Raw genomic sequence first — 23,979 nt, 5'->3', positions numbered from 1 at the left:
TGTGTTGTAGAAACAAGGACTGGAATCTGACAGACATTCTTTCAAAAGGCAGCTACCCTCGTGGTGGAAGGATCCCTAATGGCCAGTTATTCTTGGGGAGAGACATCTAAAGACAACACCAAATGACTCAGATACTGAGGCTCTCCGCGTTCCTCTTTTTCTCTTTAAGTGTCTGTGTGTGTGTGTGTGTGTGTGTGTGCGCGCACGTGTGTGTATGATAGAATGCTAACTCAGCAAACCCTCATGGCCCCCTCCAGATGAAATGTACGATGAGGCTGCGGGTGCTGAAGTGAGATGAGGGACCGGCAGGACGAGACTCTGACTACTCTCAGGTACACCACTGCGGGCTTTTTTTACAAGTACAAAGTGAATGTCTAGCCGCTGCTTCTGCTCTGTGGCAGGTCATTTTTAAACAGGGTTTGAAATCCTGCATGGGGATTTTAAAGTACAGGAGCTGCTTGGGATTCCTGCGTGGAGCTGGCTCCCTGTCAGCACTACTCTTCTTCAACAGGCTGGCTTCAGAAGTTGTGAACGCTGATTTAAATCTCTCATGTTTGGAGGTGCGGCATTTACACCTGCTTACTATAGTTGAGAATGACAACTTAACCAGTCGACATAACACTGCAATTGTGAACCAAGACGCAAGGGACTCCTGTATGGTTATTATAACAGTGCAGTAGAGCTTTAACATTAAAAAGTCATCCTTAGTTCCAACTAACTCCAACACCAAGGGCTCTTCATGTACAACACCAGTGACTTGGGTCATTTTCATCTCTACTGACTCTCTGACTGAGTCCACTCTTGTTAAGTTTTCCAAAACAGCACTAGTACTCACCAAGCCCTTGCAGTTGCTCAGAGCCACCCTGGTGGTGCTATACTGATCCAGTAGGTATCCAACATAATGACAGTTATCAACCATTGCATGGCGCCACTCCTGTCCATTCTTGCCCCAGTACTCCACAGTGAAGTGTCTGGACACCAGGTTGGGGTTTAGAGTCAGGTTAAGGTGAAAGTGCTTCCCGTACGCCGACAGGCGGTAGTAGACGTGGGGTTCCACGACAGGTTGTGCTGGTTCCGTGCCCCGGCGCCGGCGACCAGGCCGGTGCTGCTTCACAGTGTAGCTGAGGAACTCTCCGGTCTCACTGACCCGGACAGGGACCGTCAGCTGGTAGTGATCCAGCCGAGACAGGAACTCCTCTAGGTAAAGGAGAGAGGAGAGGGAGAAAGATGTGGGTGAAGGAGACGGACAGTGTAAAATAACATAGCATAACATAACAAAGCAAAACAGAACAGAACAGAACAGTAACAGAATGGACAATAACAGTAATGAAATCTGTACTATAACTTGGCTTGCACCATTTACCATTTTAAGAACAGTTAGGTTGACAAGCAGATAATGATTGAATATTAAATGTCTTCCCCTGACAAAAACACTAGTTCTCATATGTACCACTAGATGCACCTTCAATTACATAGAGAAGCTGTAGTGTCCTACCTTGATAATTATGCGAGAGTCTATTGTAGTTCTGAGATTCTGAAGCGGCCATTGCTAGGCTCAATATCCAAGTCAGCGTCTTCCACAAAATTTCCATAATTTAGAGAAAATCTGACATGGGGTTGGGGGAGGGGGGTTGGTGGGATGGGGTAGGAGGCTACAGGTGGGCTACAAGTATCTGCTCAGTCCAGTGCTGCACCATAACAGAGCCATGCCGGGCGATCGCTGATGGGTCTGTACTTCTGTGTGTCTTGTGTCTCAACCACGTTTTCACAGCTCTTCAGACTGGGGGCAGCTCCAGATCTGGACTGTGCGAGCCCCAGCACATACACCAGCCATGGGGAGAAGACCACAACAACAACCCTTGTTCGCTTATTTCAAGTAATTCCAAAGCAGCAGATCTATACTGGGAGATTGTCTTGACCTATCCATCTGCTGGGCTGGAAAAGACAAAGAAGGGATTGCATCTGATAAACCATAACCCAAAGGTAGCACTGACATATTACAAACAAACGGATTTCAAGTACTGTGTTGTTTTGTACATACTGACATGTATTAGTAATAGCACCTCACATAAAAAATTTGATTAAGCGTGTGTTGTACAGTTCAACTGGAAAGTGCTCTTCACTTTAACCAATCAGTTTCAGAATACTAATTGAAAGCAAAGCATCAATGCAAACATACCTCAAGGTACCCACTTCTTCTCTCATCAAAAACGTAATTGGCTTTCAATTTTCAGCTCCAACATATTGATGAGGCATAGAATTTGGAGGACAATTTCATGTTGACCTTCATAAGAAATGAATTCAAAATGATCATAGGCATTATACAGCTTTCAGGAATAAATAACTATCTACAAACAGGGAAACATGAAGATATCCAGACTTGCGCATATTTTGCCAATAACTATTTCAGACAACAGCACTTAACACACCAAACGAAAAACCCCAGTCATCTATAAAAGGGAATCCTGTGAGAGTCTACAAAGCAGCATGGTAATAAATTCCTACACGGATCCATTTGTGCGAAACCGTCCAAAATACAGAGAGGGCGTAAACGTGGATCAGGTTTGATGGAAGAACTTCTGTTCGTCGTAGACGCAGACAGCAGAACTAAATCTACTTGGCTTAAGTGTGGTTGACCCAGACTGCTGGCAAGTATTGGCTGCCACTGCACCAATCGCACTCAATACAATGTCTACAATCCACTCCGTTTTATAGACTATATACGAATGTTGCAGCCTATAATCCTTCGAAAATGCTACAATAAAATAGTAGTCTGAGTAAGACTATTTGCAAGGCACCCAAACACACTGACGTGTGTCCAGACTTTGTTTCTTTCCTTTTCTTTTTTCTTTTTTCCCCCAAGAACGACAAGAACGATTTGTGACGGCCTGCAATGGATTTACAAACTTTCATTGGATTAACAACAGACGTAGGTGTCGGTAGCTTTAATGCATGATTGAGTATTTGTGGTGGTAATTTACAAGCATCTTATCCCTATCTCTTATGATGCAGTCCAACACTGACTTCTGGAGCAGTTCCAAAGTTCCAAAGTGCTCGTCTGGTTTTCAAGCTTCACCAAAAGTCAAACTCTACCATTCGTGTTATTTTTTTACGTTCATATTTTAAGTAGCTGAAATACAGTCCTGTTTGAAACATCTGTCATATGCACATATCAAAAATATAGTTGATAGGCTACATATGCATGTACCAGCAAGATGATGACTCTGACCTAGTCTGTCGCAAACGCTCGTGCCCGTTACAAGAGACACAGTGGCAAACTTGTATCAAACAGACTATAGAGCAGGATAGATAGGGCAAATGACTCTAACTGTAGGATTTAGCAGCGGAAGTTTTCATTATGTCTAACGTAGCCTACACACTAGGCTACATCTGCATCAATCTTTTCTTACTGTTTGTGGGCAGATAGCCTAAATAAATGTCTGTGGCAGCGGCGTGCAGATAGACTTTACAAACAGATCGTTACCGTCATCTTCATTGTCCCAGACAGTCAGAGAAGAGGACAGACAATAGACTTCTTCCGCACTGAAGTTCCCAGCTCAGTTCAGATTATTCTTCTGCCCCACTCCTCTCCGCTTAAGCCATCATCTGACTTTGATGCCTACACATACGGTGACTGTCCTTCAAAGCGGTGGTGAGGTACTCAGTATCAACTGATCTGGCAAAACGATTATCCGTTAATTAACATTACTCAAAATTAACGAAGAAAACATTTTATTCGCATGCACATCGCTCTCAATGTACGGCAATATCCAGGTGTCTGCTTGTTTATTGGCTGTCGCAAATTCTTTGGCCTTTCTACTTGTGCAAAAAGCTAGCACAGATACACAGTGGAGCGTTGCATGCAGGACAGCTAGTTGAGCAGAAGTAGCCCTCTTTAATAGGTCGGCCGGCCTCAAGCCAAGACGAGCCGCTTCAAATTGGCAGCATCACACTGGGAGGTTCGTTTGACCTGACGTCATTACAGATGTGCTGACCAGTGCGCATGTCAGGTCACGTGATATCAGGGGGGGCTACTTTGGGGTACAATTTTGGGCGCAGTGTCTGGGACAGTAAAGAAATTACCATCCATTGCCTCTGCATCCTTAAAGTATTGCTTGTCCTTTCATGCAGTTGAGAACATAATTTCACACTGCACCTCATATAAGATGATGTCACCTGTCTGAATTTAAAAAAAAAAAAATCAGGTCACCTTTTGAGGGACTATCAAGTTATAATAGGTCAACTGTTTTTTTTTTTTTTTTCCTCAATCCATTTCCTTGCCATTTTCAAATGCTCAATTTGTTAACCGGCAACCGCATTAAATGTTACCGAATTTTCGAAACTCTTTAATTATCAATTGATGGTGTAGATTAGTTTTACTAACCATGCCATCACTTCTCTCCAATAGCGTTTAGACCTATCTTTCAAAAGCTTAAATTGTTTTTGCCAACATCGCAGCATTATGCATGACGTTAGATTAATGCACAGAATATAGTTTGGAACAGGCGCCGTTTAGGTTATTCCTCAACAGTATGATGCGCACGTTTTCCTACAGTTAGCAAGGGGCGACACCTTGTGTTTCATTTGAAGAGTGCAACAGATTATACCTTGGGCTTAGTTCCAAAGTGCAGTTTGCTGGACAAGGCTAAATGATTGACACAGCTTCCTGAAAGCAGGCTTTGCAAAATTTCATGGACCTTTCAGCATTGGCCTCACAGAGAGTTTGCATGTTTCTTATGAATACAATAAAGCACAGCTGAAACAGGTGAAAGCACTCATATGTTCAAAAGTTAAATCATTTTATTGTTTTTTTTGTGTGTATGTGGTTTAAATTGACCAAGACCATGTCCATTTTTGAAAACAGACAACACTGATGAGCGCAAGATACTACTGAACGTAGAACAACGTTTTTCCACTCTGTGCATTTTACAAGGCTTAGTGGAATAGCAATGTCACACATTTATAACTTAAATTGCAAGCTATATTCCCATTGTAACATAAGACTGAAAATGTATGTGTTGTAGGATCAGTTTAATCCATTTTCAGTCATTTTTCATGTAATCAATGGGCGTCTATCCAAGCGATGTCACTTTCGAAGACGTTAAGCCAGTTGTTCCTAGACTAGAGAGAATAATAAGCGCAAGATGGCCAGACGTTTGGAGGCATTAGGGCATCGAAACAACTTCCCATTAGCCATAGCCCTGCACTGGGCGACTTTGCAAACTGGAAATCATAATTTTCTCAAATTTGGCTGAGGAATAACGTGACATATCTGACCACATGTAGAAGAGTTCACCATCAAGATGTTTACATTAGCGATGCTTCATAGGGCATTGTTATCAGTAAAAAAAAAACATCCAATGTCTATTCAAGTCACTCAGTGCCAGCGTGTGTCTAAACCAATATCTTACTTTACCGTGGAGACAAAGAGTAGTGGATGAGAGCTCCTGTTTTTTTTTCTTCACTTAAACAAATGAGACAGAAGGACAAAAGTGTTACGTATAGCTTGCTCATATGCCATTCCTGTTTGTTTATCTCCTGTGCGTGTGTGTGTGTGTGTGTGTGTACACGAGACTGTGAGCGTGTGTCTGTAATTGCATCTTAGGGGGACAGGGGATGAAAGGTCCTTATTGGGACATCTGGGCCTCCATGGCCTGGGCTGTCCACTCAGGGGCCGCCAGGGTGATCTTCTCCAGCAGGTTGTTCACCTGGAAGCACAACGACTGGATCTGCTTGTCCCAGGTGGGCAGGGGCTCACGGGCTGAGGGGAGGGAAGACGGGGTCAGTATGTGCTCTTAAGAGAGCCACAAATACAGCCAGACACTCTTCAGACTATAACAAGGTGAACAACCTAGCACTATCATTACAAAGTAAGAAATATAATTAAACACTCAGATGCGTTCCTAGCAATAGCCAATGGAGGGCTCTGGAACACCTCTACACTACACTACAGAGTACATAGAGCAGGTCACATTTTGTGTAGCACTCATTGAGAACACCATTTTGCAATTTCTAGTATCAGTTTTTATCATATGGAGGCCATGGGAATATCCTTTATCAAACCCGCTTTTGTATCATATCACTTCAATATATTGTCTTAAAAATATTACTATACTGAAAAACATGATGATGATGATGAACATGATGAAGCAGATCTCACTTTCAAAATGAACAATTCCATCTATTTGGTCTATGAATCCGTTCATTCGACCTTCTGTGATCATCTGTGAGGCAATCTTTTCAGCCTGTGTGTGGGGACAGAAAAAGTCATTACAAGACTATAGCATTGCTAGCAGAATCACAAACTCCAGTAAATCCAATCTCTAATGATTTACGCATTACGAATTGTTCTACAGTATACATTGTCTTTGCCATGCAAGCGCTGTTAAGGCACCCTTAAGGGTTCATAAGAGATGATGACCTGTAGAGGTTAACCGTGAGCACTGTAGTTAGCCAGAGCACAAAACATTTATTGCAAGTCTTCATTAAAGGACACAAGCTTACTTTAGCTGGAGGGATTTCTAGAAGAGCTCCTAGTTCCTCAAAGGTGATGTTGTTGTAGAGCTTGCTGGCTGAGAGCAGGTTGTGCTCGATCACGGCCCGGTCCAGGATGCTAGAACCTGAGGGGGAACAGCAGGATAACTCAGGTGAGTTTCAGTTGGTAATGGGTCTACAGTATTATATCAAGCTGCCAAAGTTACGCATGTACCGTCTGCGGTGGTGGCCTTCTGGTGAGGCATCAGCATGGCAGCAAACTCCTGCAGCTGGTTACCCCTGATGATGCGGTCCAGGTACATCTTCTCCAGGATGCCGTACGCCGACAGCTGTTGGCACCGCTCGTCTTTGAAGAGGGTCGCCAACATACGGGAGCGCTGCTGGCCTGCACCACACACACCACACACACACACACACACACACACACACACACACACACACACACACACACACACACACACACACACACACACACACACACACACACACACACACACACACACAACAAAGCCTACAATCACGGCACTGGCCTTTTCATCAGTCCTACCCATGCCCCAAAAATTGCACCACCAAAACATTGAAGAAAGGTCTAGCAGTGAGCCACCTTGATTGACCTTACATGAGGAGGACCTTACTATTCGTCCCCCAACAGAGTAACCCTTGCTGACTCTTAACTGTTGATCTAAAGAATTATAAGCACTACCTGGTGATCCGTATAGGAGTCCTTATTCTGAATCCTGAGTCAGTATTCACCACAAGAGACCTACTGTGTGGAGTCTTACCTGCTGAGGCCAGTATGGTGCAGTGGAGTGCGTGCTTAAGGGCCTCGAGACGCTCGCTCTCATGGACGATGGATTTGTACGAGAGCTCGTTGTAGCGCTGTGCTGCCTCGATGAACTTCCTTCTGTAGTCAAGGACTCTGGCGTAGCAAACCTGCAATGTGATATGGTTAGCGGCCATTATTTCATCACGACTCAGACACATTTCTTCTTTTTTCACCTGCTGTGTTTGTGTTTACTATGCAGATAGTTCAGCAGTAGAAGTATGCACAGTCACAGTATGAGACAACATGAATGCATAGGTACAGACTATACCTATACAGACGAATTAAGAGCCAATTTCTTTCCTCAGTATGTCCTCTATTACCTGTGGCTTATTGGTCTTTCATGTTCACAGACATGATCTGACAGAACATAGCGCTCAGTAGGTCTCTATTCGGGAGGGACAGTCACCAATACAACCACCCTTTTTTACGAGTGGTGCATCATTACTTTCAATATTATCAGTGTCAAAGTCAAATGTATTTATAAAGCACATTTAAAAACAACTCATGTTGACCAAAGTGCTGTACAATTAAATCATAATAAAATATCAAAACAGAAACAAACAATTAGATCACAAAAAAAATCTAATAGAAAAACAGAACACTCAACTATTAGTGCTATTAGGGTAACTGTGATACCTTATAATGGACCTGCAGCTGTTCGTTGGTGGACTCGTTCTGCAGCAGTGAGGCACGGTTGATGTAAGCCTCCGCCTGGACGGGGTCATCATCCTCCAGATACAGACGGGCAATTTTAAGATATGTGTCCAGTTTATAATCTACATTATACTGTCTGAGGAGAAAGAAAAAGAAAAAAAAAAAACTCAATGAGTAATTTTACAAAGAGTACGATAAAGGCAACTGCTGCATCTACAGTCAATTGAAAATATAAAACATTAAAGTTTTATCAACATGATATTTCCCTCTTTCATCCCCTGTCACACTTTATCTCCTTTAGAAGTTGAGACACCAGCCAGCCACTGGCTCTAGAACAATAAGGTCCTCCCTTTTTTCAGAAGCATTTATACAGCACTGTATCTTGATGCTAATCTATACAGCTTCACACCTTCATAACTAGAGCTGTAATGCTTTGAACTGTAATTCTTCTATGGGCAATCGGCAGACAGTGAGGGTGTGGGTGGCAGATCCACTTACTTCTGTCCTGTTTCAAGGGGAATGCCCACTAACACCTGAGCCGCGTTCCTCCAGTCCTCCTCCTTCTCATAAATGGTGGCGAGGTGCTGCCTTATCGAAGCCACCTGAAAACGCAAGCACCTGGTTTAATCTGGGAAAATGCATGAAAAATGGACACTACCCTGCATCTTGGGTCAAATACTTTCACTTGATTGCCGTGCATTGGCTTTTTTTAAAACCTTTGCTCAAAAATGCACTAAGTTAGAAGTTCTCAACGTGTGCAATTCTGGAGGAATAATCCATGTTTGTCAAAACTCTGATGCACTATTTGTTTAGTAGTCTAGATTTTGTTTGCGCTTAACCTATGCTCAGAGAAACTGTACAGTGTATACGACTCAAGAGATCTAAAGCTTTTCTATAGGCTGTGCGGCCAACCAAAACTCAGAGGATGTTTACGTATTCCTGTCAGCTCCTCTTGGCAGCAGCAGCTGCATAAAGCTGCCATCTCCACACCCACTCACCTGCTCCTCAAAGGAGATGACCCTGGGTTGGATCTTCTCCAGGGTGAAGTGGCAGACGGCCTTGGACGTGCTGTCGGGGAGGGTGGTCAGGTGTACGCAGAAGTCGCTCAGTAGCTGTCTGGAGATCACTAAGCTGACATTCTCATTGACCACTACAGAGAGGAGGGGTGAGATAGAAAAAATATAGTAGAAACAAACGTCAGGAACCTGTTGTACGAAAGATCCAGTTTGAAGTAACATTCTGAAAATGCATACAATACAAAGCCTATTCTGCTGTTTAATGTATTCAAGTTTATTATTTTTCTATGATGACACTGTACATACCTCTGAATTAACACATGTAAGCAGCAGTACCTTTTTCAATTTGTCAAGAGAATAAAAACACAACATACAGAGATGCAGCCTAAGTAGGAAAGGACAACTTCACTCAAAGGTACTTACTAGCTTCCACAAAGGCCTTGAGTGATTCTAATTGTTCTGCATCTGTGAACTGAATAGCCTTCTCCAGAATTTGTCGATATCTGAAACAAAGAATGCAATTATGCTATGATCACAAACAATGGTGAGAGTACTTACAGATAGCAGCCAATCTTATGACTCTAGTCTACCTACTTAAAATAGCTTGAAATTATATAATCTAATGATGCTTTTCATCTGCAAAAAACACTTTAGGTGAAAAACCACTGGCAACTGCGTGTAGATCATGCAACTGCGTGTAGATCATGGGCACCACACAACTTGTCTCTCAAGTTCCTCTGTTCTACTATCCCCAAATTACCCCTTTCTGGTCATCAGAATACACGCCATATATCGAAACACAAGCTGAGACATGAAACATAAGTTAAACATATCACCAACAAAGAGATTGCTTCACTTGTAGTGCCTTTGAATGCTATGCATTCCACGTTCAATGCCTCAAACACCACTACGTATGTCCCATAGCCAATGTAACACAAAATAAACCATGAGATTAATCAGAGTCGTATTTGTAGATTTGGCTAATACATATTAAACGTAATGTAAAGAATGCCTCACAAACCTTAACAAGAGTCCATGCATGAAAATATGTTAGTTTAACAACATCCAATCAGCATCTATTTTGCTCCAAAAGCTGTTGTGTAATAAACGTTAGCCTGCTAAATATCCGGCTAGTACTAGTCAACACTAGTGTCAGTCCACCAACGATACTTTTGGCTTTATCAAGCCTGCTTGAATAACATTATGTTTTGCATTATATATCCATTTAATTATTCTACTGTCTGTAGAAGAAATTGTCAAGACTTGCAAGCATCAGAAAGAGTCGTGATAGTTTAGGATAGCTAGCCGGTTAGCACAGGACAGCCAGCATAGCTAACCTACAAAGTAGCAAGCTAAGACCTAGCTCATTGATACGTAGCTGGACTTGTTACTTTAGGATTTACAATGCCTTTCTACATCACACACCATTCAGCTACGTTTGTAATAAGATGTAATGACATTCTGTAAGCAAAAAATATATTGTCATCACGCTGACTTGAATTCTAAGATTACCACCGGTGTAACGACTCTGAGTAATGCTAGTTTTTTTAGCCAGCTATCAAGCTAACTAGCATTTCACATCAGGTAGAGAGCATGCAAGTTTAGTACAGTACAGTCATCTGTTCGGGCTTTACTTCACAATTGCCAAATGGGAGAAAACGAGAATGCCTTTAGAAACTCAATATCCCCTTAATGTTGACAAAATACACTTACTTGCCGGCGAGATCCTTGTGGGATCCGCTTGAATTCATCAGCTGGGCAAGCTCCTGTCTCACTCCTGTCGCCATTTTCTCCAATATTATCAACAAACGAGCTCTTCAAGAAGGTACCACATCCGCGGATGCGGAGATACCAGTCTGGTCCTCCAAGCTGCTCTGTGTGTGCGAAGGTGAAACTTTTTGGCCGAGATCTTCCATTTCAAGAAATAATTTTTTGAAACACATTAAATGTTTCCTTTATGTGGGAATATATCAGAACTAATGTTTTATAAAGGAATATAACACATTGTCTGGGTCAAAATACAAACTCCTCTGGAAAATAATGATGCAGCCCAATGAAAAAACAAACAAACAGATAGACAGCAGCATTAAACAGCTTGTGCATTTAATGCAATTATCTTTTGTCAGCTGATATAATGCACATTTTACATTTTATTTTCATTAACTTGTTAATAAAAATATGTAATGTCATACACGTAATTACATCGTAGGCTATATTGTAATTGCAGTTCTAATCGAACTGCATTGATCTATTTATTTTAATTAAACAACTAATTAAGTATTTTTTTGCCTTTTACGTTTCACTGCGACCAAACAGTCTAGTCTGTCATCTTTCTTAAAAGGTCATCTCTCTCTCTCTCTCTCTCTCTCTCTCTCTCTCTCGCTCTCTCTCTCTCTCTCTGCACAATGATTGCCAGAACCTTCTTCTTACTTATGTTACTTTGCCAGTAAGCCTATCTACAAATTATTAAACAGCAGCTACGTCTCCCCCTTTCTATTACTGTGGCTAGTGAATATTGCCCCCCTCGGATGCAAATTGTACAGGACATACTGTTTGCCAGTAGGCTATGTCCTAAATGGACCCATCATATTGATTATGTTGAGAGGGTTTTTTCCCCCTGGATTCTTTCCCACTGACATATCAGATGCTACAGAAAAGAGCCTGTCCCTTTCTGAAATCATATGCATTAGAATTGCTGACCAACAGATCTTGGTAAGTATTAGGACGGTTGTGAAAGCTATGAGCTAGCAGAGCACTGTCAAACTCACTGCCAGACTGCCAGACTCAGGTCCATTTGGGACACCATCAAATAGGCTACGGGGTTAAGAAATGACTTATTAAGATGCATATCTATATTCAACATCTGAGTGCTCCTGGAGTTACTAAGTTGTGCAGGGTCAAATGGTTTCAAACTGAATCTGAGACCTGTATAAGTGGTCTGCAGGTGACCATGAATTATTGAAACTGCAATTTCAAATTCCCTTTGGACTTGTAGAAATAGTAAGCCTTGAATTTGGCTCGATTCAGGTGATGTTTTCAGCACCACTGATGCTACCCTTTTTGAGCAAAACCATGTGTGGCCTCATTTTGAGTGAAAGTGCGTTGCTGGTAATGCCCGGTAGATGGAGGTAAAAACTCCGACACACTCCCGTCGCTCCTTGGCGGATGACAGTTTACATCACTGGTCGGGCAGTGGCTGGGGAGGATAGGCGCTGCAACCAATCATATTTTGAATTTTGTCTGGTTTCACTGTGAAAAACGATGACTTGACGCCCATCAGCGCTTACCATAAGAACTAAACTACACTGACAAAAGAACAGAAATCTGTGGACGTAGCTTGCAGTGATACCTGGTGACTTCCAATCCTTACAACTTGAGTTTAACGATGGTAGGGGGTTTGTGTGGGGAGGATGCGCCGCCGACCGGGACCAACCAACCGTGATCTCTGGGACTGGAGAGAGTAGATGCTATTGATTCTGCCCCGCGTACGAGACGGAAACCTGAAGGGAGTCTTTGGTTTTCATCGCTAAAAGACAGTTTGAGTTGAGGACAAAAGCAGCATTGAGCAACAATGGAAAACAAGAGCATTTTTTTGTGTGGCGTTGTGGAAGGTAATCCAGTTTCAGCATCCTTTATAAATATTATATGATCTCATTGGTTTAATGAACCTTTTTTTCTACTCTGAAAATAACCTACCCTATGGGCATTCTCCCGAACATTAATTATCTTCCTTTTCTTTGCGTAGGCTTTATGTGGTTCGTATGTGTGTCAATGTGCCTGCCACTATGTGTATATGTTTGTGTGTGTGTGTGTGGTTGCCTGTTATGTCTGCGTATATAGGGTATGTTCAGTTGGTATGTGTCGGTATGTGGTATTTAGATAGTCTACAGTCTAGACCAAACCTCTAAATTATTGTGCACCGCTTGCGTTGATGATCTTAGAATAATGCGAAGTTGTGCATGACATTTTATTAATCATAATTTCATGCAATGTCCCACACTTCGGAGATAATGCAGGCAATACAAAAAATAAAAGCGACAGGATAGGATGATTTGACGAAGTTGAGAAGTCTATGCAGTCTTTCATTGGAAATATGTCTTACACTGTTTTTCAGATATGGTTTCATGAAATCTTTGTGGTTGCTGATGTCTTTGACGTGCGCTCTCATAATCATACCCAGTGACCCACTGTAAGTGTAAATGGTGTCAGACTGAACCAGATGTCTGGGTGAAATGGCCTGCCATTCCTTCGAAGGTCCAATCATTGAGCATACCCCACCAAACCAGTGGAAGAAGCAGAGCATCCATACCGTAACACAGATCTGCCAATGTTTTTAACAGTGGGTGTATGGTCTGTGCCTACGCAGCCCTTTTAAAACGCCAAACCCAGCATGGGTGGGCGAGAGATAACAGCCCTAATTCCATCTGAAATCAGTGTTTGGAGCGTGAGGATAATCCTCGGGTACACAGCATGTTTGTTTTCGACAGTCCACACACAATAGATTCTTGAGTTGATGATAAACACTTGCAGACACTGGTGGGTGGCAGGGGTGACATCTTTCTCAGTTGGGGCCATCCTTGCCTGACTCTGGACTGCTGGTTGCTTTTAAATGTCATGGCATTATTAACAGTAGTTATTGGAGGGCAACCTTTTGGAGTTTTATGTACTTGGCATACACAGCATGTTTGTGTGTAGACCTGTGTCTGGCCTCCAGTGTAATACTTACGTGCCAGTCGTTCAGTTTTAATGGAAGAGACCAAATCTTCATATCAAATACAATCCTAGGAGGATTGAAGCACAATTTAATATCATGAAACATGGCCGACAATCAGGACACATATCAGAGAGTGAAGCATACACACACACACACTCACAAACACACAGAATCTTTCACCCCCCTCACACACACACGAACACATACGCACACACACACACACACACACACACACACACACACACACACACACACACACACACACACACACACACACACACACACACACACACACACACACACACACACACACACACACACACACACACACACACACACACACACACAGGACACACAACCGCCCATGTGCACACACCCACCATGTTCTCTGTCATCCCTAGACAACACTGGCTGGTTAATTGCCTCAGCTTATGAGTTTTTCTCCTGCTGACTCCAGGTAAGATACGCTCTGCTCTGCTCAGCAGCTCAGGGGACTGCTGTTGTCTGCTACCCCACTTCAGCAGGGCTGCATGGGGGTTGCACTGACACGACACCTGTAGGCCCACATGGCTGCACTCACAGTCAGGAGTGCTGTGTGTGACCTTTTGGCTGTTAGCTTTATTCACTGTGTGGTCAACAGGGTGTTTGGGCTGTGATCTTTGTCAGCAGCCAAAAAGGCGACCATTGTTGAGAGAGAGGACGGAAATCCACAGTGGTGGCTATGAGGCTTTTCTCTGATTTGGATCAGTAAGAGAGAGAGAGAGAGAGAGCAAGAGAGAGAAAGGGGAGGAAAAGGTAATGATACAAAAAAGAGGTCAGGAACTGTTGGGATGTTTTAGGATCTAATGTGTCTGTGTTTGTTAGTTGGTGGTTGTTAGGGGTTTTTAATGTCAGTGTTATAATTAGCAATGACTCACACACTGTGCCCCTCCTGTGTGCCTCTGCCTGGCAGGTTTCTACGGGAGACCATGGTCCATGGAGCAACGCAGAGTTCTCTTTCAGTGGTGAGCTCACTCGGCTGTGTGTGTGTGTGTGTGTGTCAAGAGGGTGAGAGACTGCCTCAAGGGAAAGCCTCACATGCATTTCAATTACACATATAGTTTTTTTAGTTCATGATTTTGATGTTACTATGTATAATGCATCCTTTTTTCCCGCCATCTTTGCAACTCCTTGCGTCCCCTGCAATTCCTTCTCTCAGGATGCAGAAATGGGATCTGAACACATACTTGTATGGCCCGAAAGACGACCTGAAGCACCGCCTGCTGTGGAGGGAGCTCTACACTACAGACGAAGAGGGTAAGGAAGTGGGGGGGTGTACTGACTGCAGTGAGATAGTGGGAGTGTTTGTCTATTACTGGTGGGAACATGGAGCGTATGAGAAGGGAGAAAATGTGTTGGTGAGAATATATATTAAAAAAAATCAATGCATAAACACACCATGGGTCAGACACACAAACTGATATGAATGCCAGACATATGTCAAGTTAGTCAAACACACACACACACACAAACACACACACACACACACACACACACACACACACACACACACACACAAGCAACATACCTTGACCTTGACCCTGTCCTCTTCCTCTTGTAGTCCAGGTGAGGACTCTGATCTCCGAGGCAGAGGCCAGAGGATTGTGCTTTGTGTACGCACTTTCCCCTGGCCAAGACGTCATCTTCTCCAGCTCCTGTGACCTCTCCCTACTCAAGCGCAAACTCAAACAGGTCCACCATATCTCTTGTTCATTTATTTATATTTTTTATCTAGCACACCTTTTATAAATGATCCTTCCAGGTCTAAGGTCATTAGTATTCAATCAGTCTGGGTTGACTAGTGTTTGTTGACAGAGTGACACAAATGCTCCTGTTGCTCCTGGCCAATGAGATCAGAGTAAATATGATGCCACAGCCTTGGCACATTTAGATCATCACTGTCACCATCACAATCTGGCAACATGCTTTCAACATTGGCAGCCTCATCTAAAGGGATCAGATGGAAAGCAAGGGCCGTAGCATGTTAGCATTTGTGCTCCATTTAGCCCAGTGAGTGAGTGAGTAAGTGAGACCACACTTCCCACACATGTCTCCAATCACCTCTCCTGCAACCAGGTGGCTGAGCTGGGATGCAAGGCCTTCGCCATCCTGTTTGACGACATCGACCACTCCATGTGCCAGGCAGACAGTGAAGCCTTCTCCTCATTCGCCCACGCCCAGGTCTCAGTGACCAATGAGCTCTACAGCTTTCTGGGGGAGCCACCTGTATTCCTCTTCTGCCCCACAGGTGGACACCCTCTAACAGCACCACACTACATTACTCTTTTATCCAGTCTATGTGAACAGCCTCACTCTTAAAACATAATGATGAGTATGTTTCTATCAAGTGTATATGTGTCGGCAAGTGGACTCAAATTGTATTTGGGAGGTTAACAATATTGAGGAGTTATTAAAACATTTCAGCTTGGGTCACTAGGCAGCAACGGAAACCTCCATGAATGTGATGATTCCATGGCACTCTCCTCTCTCTCTCTGCTCCCCCATTCTCCCAATGCTGTGTTATGAGCACGTGTTACAGTACAACATAACACAATGATATGCAGAAGCAGGCACCTAATTTCCCTGATGTGTGCCATGTTCTGTCAGCTAGCCACAGGAAGACATTTTCAGTGCATGTCTTCATAGGGTGTTGTGTACTAGTTGACATTTTACTTTAGAAGTCTATTGTGTGTTTGCTTACTCATGTAAGAGGTAGCGTGTTGGTTCAGTGTTATGTTTTGAGTTGTGCTCCTCTTCTGTCTACGATCTCCAGAGTACTGCGACTCTCTGTGCTCCCCAAGTGTGGCCAAGTCCCCGTACCTGCTCACCATCGGGGAGGACTTGCTGCCTGGAATCTCTGTCATTTGGACAGGTCAGTCACACACACACTAACACACACACACTAACACACACACACACACACACACACACACACACACACACACACACACACACACACACACACACACACACTCACACACACACACACACACACATTATGTGTTTCCCATCACCCTTGGACCCATAATTTCCTAACTATGTTGAACACTATGTGGCTTGTGACCGCGTTTCGTCCATCCCTGTTGAGTTGTTTGGAGGTCAAAAGCTCAGCATCTCTTGGTTCTGGACACCCTGTGATGCTGTGGCTGATATTTGATTTGACAGATTTCACAAATCACAGCCATATCAGGACTTACAAAAATACCTGGTTTTGGACCCTGGGGTCCAATTTATCAAGACACACACGGTGGCATATTTGTCCCACATAGGTAGCCATGGTGTGTTGGGTGTGGCTTAAGCGGGTCCAGCCAGCCCAGTTCTGTCGACTCTGTGGGGTCCTCCACAGAGATCAGGGGCTCACTTAAGTCTTGACCATTTCCTTATCAGCTCAAGAAACAGAACGGCAATGCTCTTGATGTACTAGAAAATCCATGTATAAGATGTCTTACTATGGTAATGTGCTTGTAGTACATTGTAAAACATAATGTTAGACAATATAAAAAATACAACCTGAAACAGAACATAAATATAACATAAAACATGAAGTACAAAGTCTCTAATAACCTGCTTTAGAGTTGTGTTTAATTCAATAGTAATCGTAGATCCACAAATAAAAACTGTAATCATAACGTGTATATGTCCTTTTCAGAGAATAACCTTGAAAACATTATACTAAATCATATTTGCATTCCTTAAACAGGAAGTAAGGTAATTTCCCGTGAGCTGAGTGCTGATTCGCTGTCTGAGGTGCGTTCGGTGCTGCAGCGGCCGCCTATGCTGTGGGACAATCTCCATGCCAACGATTACGACTCACGCCGAGTGTTCCTAGGGCCCTTCAAAGGTCGTCCCCCTGGTCTCCATGGACACCTGCGTGGTCTCCTGCTCAACCCTAACTGCGAATTTGAGGCCAACTACATTCCACTGCACACACTGGGCACGTGGCACCAGTACAGCAATGAAGACAAGAAGGGTAAGAGGAGAGGAGAGAGGAGGAGTGGAGAGAAGAGGAAAGGAGGGGAGGAGACGAGAGAAGAGCTGGAGAAGATAGGAGAGGAGATGTGAAGAAAAGCAAAGGTTGACAATTGAAGGACAGGGAAGGAGAGGCAATTGGATAAGTATAGGGGAAGTGAAGACAGAAATAGAAGTGGAAAGAACAGGAGAGAATACCGTTAAGAAGATGAGAAACAATTCTCGCCTCTCCCCCAATAGACAGGCCTGTGAAGGAGAGATGAGAGAGGAAAAAAAGATTGCAAGAGAGCTGACATATCATGCTTCAGTTAGTTATCATTTGACCTGAATGACCCTCAGGCCAAAGGGCAGTGGCTATAATTATAAGTGACCATCCATAAGTGATAAGGTGAACGTGTTTAGCTGTGATGCCCTCACAGTGTTAAATACACCCCAGCCCTGATTTTATTTCCAGAGTGGTACTCAATCTCTGTGCCTATTGTATATCAGGCGCATACATAAACAAGAATGCCTGAGATATCACATATTAGTGGATCTTCAGATTGTGTGTGTGTGTGTGTGTGTATGTGTGTGTGCGCGTGTCTGCGAGAGAGATATTAGGCACTACTATGCCTCTCCATGTCAGTGATTAACACTCTACTGCTATATAGATAATTGCTCATCAGACTGTGACTGTTAGCATGGTTACCCAAGAAGATGGCTTGTTCTGATATCCCTGAGGCTGTGTTAGAGCCAAGGCCTGCACGGAGATGGCCACATGTCCAGATATTTTTGTCTTCCTTACTAAGTAGATGGACCATACCAATGGAGTTTAGTGCTGGGGGTAAATACATACAGTATGTAGTACCTATTAAATCCCAGCATTAGGGGTGATGTTTGTTTTACAGATCTGGTTTCAGTGCAGATATGTAAAAAGCCAGACAGGCAGATAGAGACAAACACACACACTTGCTTATGCATACATAAACACACACTCTCTCTCCTTCTTTTTGCTTCCTCACACAAACATAGCCATAGGCTATGTACAAACAAAGTCATCTACGGTTCCGAGTGTAACTGTGGTGTTTTCTGCAGATGATGCAGGGGAGTACTGCTCAGAACGAGCTCTTAATACTGCCCTGCTCGACTGGATGGAGGAGCTCAACCAGCCTCTGCTGCCTGGTAAGACCTGAGTGTGTGTGTGTTTGTGTTGAAAAGAGTGTTCTATAGAAATGATTGTAAACAGTTCATCATTCCCTGTCTCCTGTTTTGTCTCCTTTTTGCCCTCTTGTTCCCTTTTTATCTTCTTTCGTCTTTTTCCTCTTTTGTTCCTCTCCCTCGCCTCATCTCTCTCTTTTGTCCCTCTCGGCCTGCCCAGGTCGCCAGGTTCGAACCTCCAGAGCCTCCCACACCTCTGAGAGCACTGCAGACGGCTCTAAAACGGTGGATCCAAAGCCCCCCCAAACCCCCTCAGAGCCCCCACAGAAGGACAGCACTGCCCCTGACAGCCCCTCTGAGCCCCAGAGGCCCGAGGGCAACCAAGAGACCCCCACCTCTTTCTGTAGCAATGGAGATCATGCTTTGCAAGGTGACAACCAGGCTTCCACCAGGTCGCCCTTGGAGAAGCCCAAGGGAAGAGGGCTCTGTGCTGGGAAGAACCCACTAAGCGAGTCCCAGGTCAGGCTGCTGGTTGGCCTGCACTACCTGCCCCATGAATATGGCCCAGCAGCTAAGAGTTTGCTGCAGAACCTCACATGGCTCAAGGCCAACTGCCAGTATGTCAGTGCCAATGGCAACAAGAAAAAGGCACTGCCTCAAAAGGTCAGTCAGAGGTCATTAGAGATCATATGAAGTCTTCTTGCTGTATGGACTAGATTTTGTCAAATTTTTCGAGAATGCAGAAGTGCTTGGTGCTTACATCTGTCTTTTGGAGATCAAAGACATCCAGAGGGGTCCGGAGATACTTAGAGAGTGGTATCGACTTTTCTGTCAATGAAAACATTTCATCTCCTTGAGGCTTGAGGAGATTTAATGGACTCAGGATCGGCTCTTTAGCTTGGCAATACTTCACTAAGACGCACTGCATGCAGTAAATTCACTCAATCTGTAGAAGCGGTAGGTAATACTGTTTCTTTTCATGTAGAGCTAAATCAGATGGAATTATTAGGGGTGTAAATCACAGCCTTCCCAGCAACACCATGGAGATTGGTGAGGCAACAATTCAGTTTTAGCTTGTAACATATTATGATGTATAATACAGTTCTATACACTGACCTAATATGGATGTGATCCATATGATGTGATTGTTAGGTGTAGATGAGTCATGGTAAGATCGTATTGTTTGTCTATTGTATTCCTATCTTCAGTTAAATATGTGCTCTGACTGCTATACCAGTGAGCCTGACTCTTTAATGTTGTGGTCGGGGAGCAGGGTAATTGCATCGGAGACTCAGGTTTGATGCAGGGTGGGTTGACTGCTCTCTCCCTTCACCATAACTGGAAAGGATAAATGGCATTAGGGGGATGCAAGGTAAAACAAAAGAGACTTACGGAATAAACCAGAAAGGAAATGGGGGCGTTGGTTTTATAGTGATCTCTGATTATTTTTCTTTCTGTCACTCTTGTTTCCTGTCAGGTGGAGGAGTGGCGTTGCCGGGCAGGGCAGTTCCTGACGTCGTGTGATCAGGTGGTGTATTTACACGAGGGCGTGGTCAACAGTGTGAACCGGGCGGTGCTCTATGATCTCTACCCATACGTGTGGGACCTGCGCAACACACTGCTGGTGGCCAAGGCCTTCATCAGCTGGCTTGGTGAGTGGTCAGATGGAGGGAGGAGAGGAAAGAGAGAGAATGAAGGAGAGAGAGAGAGAGTGACTTGGAGAGAGGTACAGGAACGGGCCTTTCGATTGTTTGATTGTGATGTGATCCATGTGCTTTTCATGTACCCTGTCATTCTGAAAACCTCTATTGTTATATCTTGTCTTCTCTTCTCTTGTCTTCTCTTCTCTTGTCTTCTCTTCTCTTCTCTTCTCTTCTCTTCTCTTCTCTTCTCTTCTCTTCTCTTCTCTTTTCTTGTCCTCCTTTCTCTTCTCTTCTCCTTTTGTTGCTCCTCGTTCTTCCCTTCTCCTCTGCATTCTGCCATGTAATCCCAGCATCTTCTGAAGTCATCCTTTGCTTTCCTTTCTGATGGAGTGCATGTTATCTGATTCTTATTTGTGTGTTTGTTGGTCATCTATTGACAGACATGCAAAACTGTTGTCGCACTGCATCTACATGACACAACCTGATGGTGATGATATACCTGAATCTTAAACTCTCCTCTCTTGTCAGTCTCTGTTGCCTCTCGCTTCTCTTAACCTCCCTCACCTCTCCTTTCATTCTGTTTCATCTCTCTCTCCTTTCTTCCTTTTCTCCATCCTCTTTTTTCATCTTCTCCTCGTAGAGGGCCGCGTCTTGAGTGACAGCTCCTCCTCAGGCTCCTGGAAGAACTGCTTCCAATGTGAGTGCTCTCATTCACATAAATGCCCATTAACAACACGTTCACATAAACATCCATTAACTACCACTCAGTGTCTTACAAACAAAGCTGTAAACAGTTCAGACTGAGCTATTCATGAAATTGGAATTGATCTTCTCTGGCGGAGTTACAAAGCCATCCCAGAAGTTGGCCCTTTTAGCATTTTAACACCGGTGACTCCGTAATACAAGCTCTGTAAAGTGCCTTGTAATTGTAAAAACACCATAGCTGACACTTAGGTTCCATAAATCACCTTGACAAAAATGTTCATTTTTAATGGTGCTTTAAAGAACAAAGAAATTGTAATCATATTGAAATGAATGGAATTGAACTGGTACTGATAATGGATTGATGGAGGATAGAGATGAGGTGAAAACTGAGAGGCTCGGATTCTGCTGTTCTCCCTTCTCTAAGGGTGTGGTACCACCAGTGGCTCGTTAGATTCTGTTGTTCTCTCTTCTCTTAGGGTGTGGTACCACCAGTGGCTCGGAGCTGCTGGGTGTGGAGGCGGAGCCTTGGGCTTTTAAGGGAGGACTCTGTGGCGAGATGCAGGTAGGAACACATTACTTGTTATGTTGCCAGGATACATCCTACTGGGGAGCACCTTGTATTTTTTTTTGTATTTAAGTTTTTTTTTTTATGCTATTACATATATTCATAGAATGTACACATATATGTTACAAAGGGAAGCACCTTGTTAAAGGGTTTCAAATTCTGTAACACTAACTTTAACAAAACATAGTTTAGCATAGCACAAGAATTTAGCAGGAGGAGAATCCAATTTAAGTGTGATTATTTCTGGACACCTGGAATATACTATACTGAGTCATGGTGCAACATCTACAAATTAACAAAAAATACTGTTTGACTAATAAAGGAGTATACTGTACTGTTGAAAGTGATCTTTTTAGTCACTCAGAATCTATAGCTCATTTGACAAAAGGACATTTTACATTTCAGACTTTCTTTCCACTTTACGTTTATCTCTTTCTTTCTCTCTCCTCTCAGTTGCTCCTCCCATTGGGCACCACACCTGAGCTTTTCATCCATCCTCCGCCCCTGTTCCCCAGTGCACGGCTCTACAACATCCGCCCCTTCCACAGTAAAGACAAGGTACACACACATGAGCACACGCACACGCACACACACACACACACACACACACACACACACACACACACACACACACACACACACACATGCTAACTCACATACTGTATATACTTGGCAAGTTACATGAGAGAGCAGTAGCATAATAAAAAGTGACTGTAGCAGTAGTCATTTCTCTACCGCTACTTACTAAATATCTGTACTCTGTAGCTAATATTTACCTGTCCTGTAGGTAGAGCTGTATCGTATGGTGCGACAGCTGCACCAGAGGTCACGAGGCCAGCCGGACCTGAGTGTGATCCATCCTGACTTCTTTGGTGATCGGTAAAGAATCAACCTTTCAGTCCTCTTTGATTCACTTCAGAGGAACACTTAAAAGCAATTTGTTACACTTGTACACATAATGTATTTGAAGTGTACATGCATTATGTTTTAATTATCCATTTAATTATTAAAAATACATATTTAAAATGTCTTTGATTCTTCTGTGACAAAAGCATACAGTATGCCATGGGAATTGCTTGTATTGTATAATTATAGCTACCTATGCTTGGCTGTGTCTGCATGTGTGTGTGTGTGTGTGTGTGTGTGTGTGTGTGTGTGTGTGTGTGTGTCTGTGTGTGTTTAGGTGTTTGGGGGCGGCCCTGGCTTTGTGCCCAGAGTACAGCTTTGTCCTCGAGGATGAGCTGGGAGTGTGTGGGTGTGTGCTGGGCATCCTGGACGTGCGCCACTTTGCCAAGCGCTGGCAGGCTAGCTGGCTGCCCGCAATGAGGGACAAGTACCCGCCTCAGGCCCCAGGGAGCAGCGGGCACGGTGGCTTAAAGGTCAGGGGTCAGGGCATAGGTGCTTCCAGCAACAATAATATTAGCATGCTAACAAGTGTTTATCAGTCAGCCACGAGGAAGGAGACATGTGTTTTGTGTCTGGTGAGATTTTTGACAGCAGTTTTAGTAATGACAGTTCGTTCTCCACGTCTGTAGGAGGCGCTGCAGTGCTTCCAGGAGGAGCAGCCGGATTACCCAGACTCCCTGCTGTTCCATTTCCCCTCGCAGCTGCGGCTTGACGCCCTGCCAGAGCTGGTGGACTGCAGTGTCAGCCGCAGCCTCCTCACTGCACTCCTGACCGCACTGAAAGCCAACGGTCAGTGTGCGTGTATGTGTGTGTAGCATTTAAATCGTTTGTGTGGAACAGTCAATCAAGCCACAGTTTTCATTCATCAAAACGACCTCTGGTGTGCGTGTCTATATTCGATGTGCATCATTGTGTGTGTGCTGCAGGTTCGCGGGGTGTGTTCTGCGAAGTGCAGCCCATGGACCAGCTGAGGATGGAGTTCCTCACCAAACTGGGCTTCCTGGAGATCCTACGAGTGGAGGCCAGCGCCAGGGAGGGCCTGGTGCTCGGGCGCCTGCTCTAAGCACTGTTTGTGTGTGTGTGTGTGTGTGTGTGTTTGGCTGGGGCAGACGCAGGGCACCTGTTTTAGTATTTGAATGTATGTGTTTAGGAGTGTGTGTGTGCGTGCGTGTGTGTCAGATAGGGACTAATGTCGGTACAGTGCTTATGAGAGTTTTTTGGATCAGGTTGCTAATAAGGGTAGGTCTATGTGTGTGTGTGAGTCTGCGTGTGTGTGAGACTGTGTGTGTGTGACTGAGTCTGCCTGTGTG

The 23,979-nt window shown here is 43.9% G+C and overlaps 3 protein-coding genes across 4 annotated transcripts in view; 1 reads left to right on the top strand and 2 right to left on the bottom strand.

The window, feature by feature from the left end:
* The window catches only part of adamts6 (ADAM metallopeptidase with thrombospondin type 1 motif, 6), a gene marked incomplete at both ends in the record, with an annotated part of 47,275 nt that extends 45,683 nt beyond the window's left edge, over window positions 1-1,592 (bottom strand). For both annotated transcript variants that reach the window (XM_080834275.1, XM_080834274.1), the window contains 2 exons: window positions 836-1,197; window positions 1,496-1,592. In XM_080834275.1, coding sequence (XP_080690401.1) covers window positions 836-1,197; window positions 1,496-1,592 — 459 coding nt within the window. The remainder of the gene's footprint in view (window positions 1-835; window positions 1,198-1,495) is intronic.
* Window positions 1,593-4,778: 3,186 nt separating this feature from the next.
* cops4 (COP9 constitutive photomorphogenic homolog subunit 4 (Arabidopsis)) lies at window positions 4,779-10,796 on the bottom strand. The gene is made up of 10 exons (XM_080834468.1): window positions 10,705-10,796; window positions 9,415-9,494; window positions 8,974-9,125; window positions 8,474-8,577; window positions 7,958-8,111; window positions 7,278-7,428; window positions 6,710-6,880; window positions 6,505-6,620; window positions 6,161-6,245; window positions 4,779-5,761 (listed from the first exon to the last, which is right to left on the bottom strand). Exons 1-10 carry the CDS (start codon window positions 10,776-10,778, stop codon window positions 5,628-5,630), a joined length of 1,221 nt encoding a protein of 406 aa, XP_080690594.1. The 5' UTR covers window positions 10,779-10,796; the 3' UTR covers window positions 4,779-5,627.
* A 1,766-nt stretch (window positions 10,797-12,562) lies between these two features.
* LOC308362617 (protein O-GlcNAcase) lies at window positions 12,563-23,732 on the top strand (the record flags this gene model as incomplete). Its single annotated transcript, XM_080835348.1, has 17 exons — window positions 12,563-12,602; window positions 14,658-14,709; window positions 14,904-15,001; window positions 15,306-15,436; window positions 15,821-15,992; window positions 16,518-16,616; window positions 17,445-17,714; window positions 18,788-18,874; window positions 19,071-19,513; window positions 20,328-20,502; window positions 21,134-21,190; window positions 21,675-21,760; window positions 22,217-22,321; window positions 22,551-22,642; window positions 22,947-23,142; window positions 23,299-23,458; window positions 23,596-23,732. 17 exons carry the CDS (start codon window positions 12,563-12,565, stop codon window positions 23,730-23,732), a joined length of 2,400 nt encoding a protein of 799 aa, XP_080691474.1.
* Window positions 23,733-23,979: the final 247 nt, after the last annotated feature.

The sequence above is a fragment of the Sprattus sprattus genome, assembly GCF_963457725.1.
Source record: "Sprattus sprattus genome assembly, chromosome: 3".
Lineage (NCBI taxonomy): Eukaryota > Metazoa > Chordata > Actinopteri > Clupeiformes > Clupeidae > Sprattus > Sprattus sprattus.
This window is presented reverse-complemented; position numbering and strand designations above follow the sequence as displayed.

Excerpts from the sequence above, each read along its gene's own strand:
- cops4 (XM_080834468.1), bottom strand. The coding sequence starts at position 10,778 with ATGGCGACAGGAGTGAGACAGGAGCTTGCCCAGCTGATGAATTCAAGC. Across the intron at positions 7,429-7,957 it reads AGCTGCAGGTCCATTATAAG|GTTTGCTACGCCAGAGTCCT; the intron begins GTATCACAGTTA and ends ATCACATTGCAG. Across the intron at positions 6,621-6,709 it reads GAAGGCCACCACCGCAGACG|GTTCTAGCATCCTGGACCGG; the intron begins GTACATGCGTAA and ends GTTCCCCCTCAG.